Source organism: Rhinopithecus bieti, unplaced genomic scaffold (assembly GCF_001698545.2).
Source record: "Rhinopithecus bieti isolate Rb0 unplaced genomic scaffold, ASM169854v2 scaffold_10088, whole genome shotgun sequence".
NCBI lineage: Eukaryota > Metazoa > Chordata > Mammalia > Primates > Cercopithecidae > Rhinopithecus > Rhinopithecus bieti.
Window position 1 is genome coordinate 1003835 of NW_016806409.1, and position 7057 is coordinate 1010891.

At 44.7% G+C, this 7057-nt stretch overlaps 1 protein-coding gene across 2 annotated transcripts in view; it reads right to left on the reverse strand.

Moving 5' to 3' along the window:
* Positions 1–7057, reverse strand: part of EFTUD2 (elongation factor Tu GTP binding domain containing 2) — a 46599-nt gene that overhangs the window by 21810 nt on the left and 17732 nt on the right. For both annotated transcript variants that reach the window (XM_017876092.1, XM_017876091.1), the window contains 2 exons: positions 4180–4346; positions 1114–1238 (listed from right to left, as the gene is read on the reverse strand). In XM_017876092.1, coding sequence (XP_017731581.1) covers positions 1114–1238; positions 4180–4346 — 292 coding nt within the window. The remainder of the gene's footprint in view (positions 1–1113; positions 1239–4179; positions 4347–7057) is intronic.

A 7057-nucleotide genomic window follows, 5' to 3' on the forward strand; every position in this document is an offset into this window, starting at 1 on the left:
AAAAAAAAGAAGTAAAATTTTCTTCTCTTGTTTTCTGAGACAGGGTCTTGCTCTGTTGCCCGGGCTGGAGTGCAATGGTGCAATCATGGCTCACTGTAGCCTCAACCTCCTGGGCTCAAGTGATCCTCCCGAGTTGGGACTACAGGTCAGCGCCACCACGCCCAACTAATTTTTTGTATTCTTTTGTAGAGATGGGGTTTTGCCATGTTGCCCAGGCTGGTCTCAAACTATTGGGCCCAAGTGATCCGCCTGCCTCAGATTCCCAAAGTCCTGGGATTATAGGTGTGAGCCACTGCACCCAGTCAAAAAAGACCGAACTTTAATCCTCCATTTTTTTTTCACAAGAGCAAAGGGCTCCATGCTGAGAGTGCAGCAGGACAATTGACTGGCGAGGATAGAAACACTGGTGCTCCACTGCCTACTGGTCATGAGACCTCTCACGGAGCCTGTCTGCTCGACCCTAAAAACGGTGTAACAGTGACTTCCCTCTAAGGAACTGTAACATTGAACATAGGCAAGACTCTCAGTGCACGATTCCTATTGGAATCTGAGGTAACTGAGGAAGTGCAAAGATGAAGAGCCAGGGAGTCTCTCACAGTGGGAATCTGGTCTTAAAGATCTGGTGTTGAGGCTCCAGGAACCCATGATATTATGTGGCTGGGCATGTCAGCAGAGGCCTGTAGATGCTGGCTGCAAGGTCACCATGAGTTCTCAATTAGACCCATGAAATTGATGTCTGCCTCCATACGGCTGGCTAGAAGCACTAACGGTGAGAGAGATGTTACCTGTGAGGAGGTCTGAAAGCGCCTGTGGGCATGGATGATTCCTGTTTTACAAAACCTGTTTCACTCTAGGAGAGACTTTTATTCCTAAAATGACCTCGTTCTTCTCCCATGTCCTCCTATTCACTTTTATTTTTCTATTATTTAGAAACCACTTAGCCTGAAGAAAGGGTCTCAAGGCCAGAAAGACCCCCAAATGTGATAATAACAGGCGATAAGATGTTCCCCCAACAGGGTGCTCTGATATGAAGCCAATTTCTGAGCCATTCAGCAGGAAAGGCACACAGGACTCAGGGGAAGCTGGTGAGACAGACTGCCAGCCAGCGCTTACCAAAGGTGTCGGCGTAGATCTTGGCAAAGGAGCCCAGTGTGAAGCAGATGCTGTACTGGGAGCTGGAGAAGCAGACGTTACCCAGGAGTGGCGAAAGGATCAGGTTCTCATCAGTGGAATACATGCTGAAACAGAGACAGTGGTAAGCACAGTGCCAGGCTGTAGCATCCCAGATGCACTGCCAAGGGGAAGGGCAGGAACTCAGTATCACAGCCACTCTCCAGTCCTTGGAAGGGACTTGTGCAGGACACTTAGTTTTGCCAACAGCCTGGTCCAAGAATGTGACATGATGGAGCTGTTCCCTAATTCCCAATAACAAGCTGATTTCCCAGAGTTGGGAACATTCTGCGCAATCTTGGAAAAGTTAACTGCACCAGACAGACAAGGGGAAACCTAGAGGACAGAGACAAAAACCTTAGAACACAGGAAATGAATCTAATGTGATAAGATAGAAATACAGAAATACATTTGAAGAAAAACCTCAATTTCACAAATATAAGCAGACATAAACATCATTTAAAAAAGAGAAAAGAAAGGAAAAGAAGAAAAGCAACTCTGCTCTTTACTCTCACTGCCACACTCTTTATTCTTTTGTGTTTGGCTTTTACAGTGTTAAAACTTTCAGTCTTAAAAGCCATGCACAAACCACAAGTATCTGAGTTCACTAACATTTATAAGAAAACCAGTTGTACAAGGGGATCAAATCCACAATCTTAGCCTTACTGGCACATTATCTTATGGAATTTCCCAATACAGAAATAAAGGTATAGCTTATAAAGAACAGCCCTCTACCCCCAAGTTATGCTCCCTAGAGGCAACTGCTTTCAACACTTTTAAAGCTGCTTTTAGAGTATTTACCTTCAGATTTCTAAGTAATATGTTTATGTTGCTTTTTCTTGCTTAGAGGTTCTTTTGTTTTTGAGACAGGGTCTTGCCTTGTTGCCCAGGCTGAAGCACAGTGGCAAATCACAATTCACTGTAGCCTCGACTCTCAGGCTCACGCAATCCTCCCTCCTCAGCCTCCCAAGTAGCTGGGACTGCAGGCATGAAGCACCAAGCCTGGCTAATTTTTGTAGAGATGAAATACAAATGCCATGTTGCCCAGGCTTGAACCTTGAACTCCTGGGCTCAAGCAATCTCCTGCCTCGGCCTCCCAAAGTGCTGGGATTGTAGGTATAAGCCACTGTGCCTGAGCGCTTGTTTAGAGGTTTGAAACATGACCTCTTGACTTCCTATTTTATTAAATCAGGTTAAATGTAGCCCTATCCCACCTCCTGCCTTTTTTTTTTTTAAAGGGACAGCGTCTCACTCTGTCACCCGCATTGGAGTGCAACAGCACAATCATAGCTCACTATAAGCCTGAACTCCTTGGCTCAAGTGATCTTTTTGCCTCTGCCTCCCAGGTAGCTAGGATTACAAACACATACCACCATGCCAAGCTAATTTTAAAATCATTTTTCGTAGACAGAGAGTCTAGCTATGTTGCCCAGGCTGGTCTTGAACTCCTAGCCTCAAGTGATCCTCCCGCCTTGACCTCTCAAAGTGTTGGGATTACAGGCATAAGCTATCACGCTCAGTCTTTTTATTAAAAGATATTTGTCATTTCATTCTTTGGACTCATGGTGTCACGTTGGGCTCTAGTCATTGTCAGTCCTTGCAGAGATGGGGTGAAGATATTCCTTTTGAAAAGTAGTGTTGGCCGGGCGCGGTGGCTCAAGCCTGTAATCCCAGCACTTTGGGAGGCCGAGACGGGCGGATCACGAGGTCAGGAGATCGAGACCATCCTGGCTAACACGGTGAAACCCCGTCTCTACTAAAAAATACAAAAGCTAGCCGGGCAAGGTGGCTGGCGCCTGTAGTCCCAGCTACTTGGGAGGCTGAGGCAGGAGAATGGCGTAAACCCGGGAGGCGGAGCTTGCAGTGAGCTGAGATCTGGCCACTGCACTCCAGAGCCCGGGTGACAGAGCGAGACTCCGTCTCAAAAAAAAAAAAAGTAGTGCTACACACTGGGAAGGCTCCTGAAGGTAACCATATCTAGCCACACAGGTACCATCCCCAATCCTCAAATGGAAAGGCATTCTTTCAGTAGGACGGCCTCCTCACAGGCCCATCTAAGGGGCTGCAGGAAGTCATCTAGCACATCCTTCAGCCTGTAGTAAGACTGTCTTTAAGATATATTTAACCTCTCTTTCAAAAGCTCTTTGATACTACATTCTAAAGTATCATAACCATCACTCATATGTATTAATGCAAGCCCTAAATCTATCTTGTTGAGAAGCAGGTATATCCACAGAAATACAGCAAACAGTTCTTAATTTATTTAGACTGAGTTAACTATAACAGCATCTAACATTATTCAGCGCATCAGCTGCTATATGGTAAGCACTGTGCTAAGTGTGTTCCACCAAATATCTATTTAATTTCTTATAACATCCCTTGTAAGTTATTATGTTAACTTATACTATAAATGCCTAATAATATTTGCCATTATCGCTATTAGGCAAGTAACAACTGGGTGCGGTGGCTCACATCTGTAATGCTAGCACTTTGGAAGGCCAAGGTAGAATTGCTTGAAGTCAGTTTAAGACCAGCTTGGGCAATATAGCAAGACTCCATCTCTACAAAAAATAAAAAATAAAATAAAACAAAATAAAAAAAATTAGCCAGGTATGGTGGCACATGCCTGTGGTCCCAGCTACTCAGGAGACTAAGGTGGGAGGACTGCTTGAGCCCAGAAGTTCGAGGCTGCAGTGAGCTGTGATTGTGACACTGCACTGTAGCTTGGGTAACAGAGATCCTATCTCTAAAAAGAGAAGAAGACATTAAATACAGTCCAAGTAATTATCATAATACTAAACGGAAGATGTGTTAAGCATCACAAGTGGTTAAGGCACAGAGGTAATAGTGTGGAGTTGACCCCTGCAGAGTCCCAGAATGTGCCTCTAGTTTTGCCCAACAAACTCATCAACACATGCCAAGACATAAATCAGAGTTGTTCCCAGAAGTATTCAGGGTTAAAACCCAGAGTCTCTGAGGACAGGAAATCCACTCCCAGGGGTCTTCTACCTTATTAATCCATTGACCTCATCCACAATGTGGCGCAGCTTGTAATACGCATCAGTTGGAGGCAGCTTCAGCTCCAGGATCAGTCGGTCAATCTTGTTGATGCACACAGTGACCGCCAGCCTCTCCTGCACCGCATGCTTGATCAGCCGCTCTGTGTTCAGCATCACCTGAGAAACACAAGGCTCAGAAGGTGGTAAGAAGAACAAGGAGGGCAGAAAGTTCAAAGCAGAACCAAAGAAGGCACTATTTCAAACCATGAAACCTGGGGAGAAAAAAAAGACCTGGGGAAATATTACCGGGTGGAAGCAGAGAGCATCCTGCCCAAAGATAGACACAGAAACTTTAAGAGGGCACCTTGCAGGATTGAGAAATGAATAAACCCATGAACAATGATGTTGGAGCCAGGTTTCTCAGTGCTAGAGAAGGAATTAAGAAGGCTGGGAAGAGCCAGTGGTGCTGAAATGGAACTGGGGATATTAGGATTAATGCATGATTTTTAATATATGTATGTAGAAATAGTTATAGATATGTACGAGTGTATATAACCCAGCTGTGCTCAGTGAGAGGGCCTAGAAGCAATGTACCCCAGTAGTAATGAACACATTCAAACCTTTGTTTCTAAATACTAATCCCCACTGGCCAGGCACGGTGGCTCACGCCTGTAATCCCAGCACTTTGTGAGGCCAATGTGGGCAGATCACGAGGTCAGGAGAGCGAGACCATCCTGGCTAACATGGTGAAACCCTGTCTCAACTAAAAATACAAAAAAATTAGCCGGGCATGGTGGCAGGTGCCTGTAGTCCCAGCTACTTGGGAGGCTGAGGCAGGAGAATGGTGTGCATCCAAGAGGCAGAGCTTGCAGTGAGCCGAGATGGTGCCACTGCACTCCAGCCTGGGCGACAGAGTGAGACTCCATCTCAAAACAAAAAACAAAAAACAAAAAACAAAACAAAACAAAAAAACAAAAACTAGTCCCCACTACAAGCCAGAGCTGCTAGGCTAGGTGCAGTCACTCACACCTGTAATCCCAGCATTCTGGGAGGCCAAGGCAGGAGGACTGCTTGAAGCCAGAAGTTCGAGACCATCCCAGGCAACAGAGCAAGATCCCGTCTCTTAAAAAAAAATTTCAAAATAAGCTGAGCATGGTGGCACATACCTATAGTCCCAGCTATTTGTGAGGCTGAAGTGGGAGAATCACTTGAGCCCAGGAGCTTGAGGCTGCTGTAAGGTATAATTGTACCACTGCACTCCAGTCTGGGCCAGAGAGCAAGATCCCATCTCTTTGAAGGAAAAAAAAAGCCAGAGCTCCTTGAAGAAATGGCTGAGTCCAGGATTGTGACAAGGAAAGATACGTCTAAAACATCTTTTTGTGCTTGAAAGGAAGTGCTCAAGAAACAATGAGATGTGAAAAGGATGATGGAATCACCCTAAAGGAGTTCTCAGTAGCCAAATCTGGGATGAGAGCATTAGAGCACTGGAATGCATAAGGACAGTAACAGATTATAATTATAATTCACTGAATAAAATACAAACCCAAACATCCATAGTGATAATAAGCAAACGGGGGAGAAGCAAAAGCACTTCTTTACAACATAATTCCAACCAATAGGCTAGGCGTGGTCGCTCACGCCTGTAATCCCAGCACTTTGGGAGGCCAAGGCAGGTGGACTGCTTGAGGTCAGGAGTTCAAGACCAGCCTGACTGACATGGTGAAACTCCATTTCTACCAAAAATACAAAAATTAGCTGGGTGTGGTGGCAGGCACCTGTAGTCCCAGCTACCCAGGAGGCTGAGGCAGGGGAATCGCCTGAACCTGGGAGGCAAAGGTTGCAGTGAGCCAAGATTGCACCACTGCACTCCAGCCTGGGCAAAAGAGCGAGACTCCATCTCAAAAAAACAAAACAAAACAACAACAACAACAACAACAACAAAAGCAATGTCCGCGCGCAGTGGCTCACGCCTGTAATCCCCACACTTCGGGAGGCCTAGGTGGGCGGATCACCTGAGGTCAGGAGTTCGAGACCAGTCTGGCCAACATGGTGAAACCCTGTTTGTACTAAAAATACAATAATTAGCCAGGCTTGGTGGCATGCACCTGTAATCCCAGCTACTTGGAGGCTGAGACAGGAGAATCGCTTGAACCCAAAAGGCAGAGGTTGCAGTGAACCGAGATCACACCACTTCACTACAGCCTGGGCGACAAAGCAAGACTCCATCTCAAAAACAAAACAAAACAGAAGGAATAAGAGTTAGAAGACTCACTATTTGCAACTATTGTAGGAATAAGCCAAGAATCATCAATGGATGAAAAAACTAGTAAAGTCTGATAAGGAGCGGAATAACCAGATTCTAATAACCAAGCCTAATCATGAGGAAGTATTAGACAAACCCAAATTGAAAGACATTCTACAAAATAAATGCCCTGTACTTTTCAAAAGTGCCAATGTCATAAAAGACCGAGAGAGACTAAAGAACAGCTTCAATTCAGAGACTTGAAAATCATGAAAACTAAATGCTATGCATCACTGCGGATTAGGGGAAATATTCTATAATGGAAATTGTTGGTATGATCAGTAAAACTGAATAAGGTCTGTAGAAAAGATCTGTACAACAGGATTGTATCAATGTTAAATTTTCTGATTTTGGCAACTGTACTGTGGTTATGTAGGTGAATGTCCTTATTCTTAGAAAATACATTCTGAAATATTTTACTTTCAAACGGTTCAAGGGGAAAATACACACACCTGTCTCTCTGTGTGTGTCTGAACGTGTAGAGAATTACGAAGTAAATGAGGGTGGGTTCTTTGAACAATTCTTGCAACTTTTCAGTTTGCTGTTATTCCAAAATGGAAAATCAGTAAAAGAAAAAAAAAAAAAA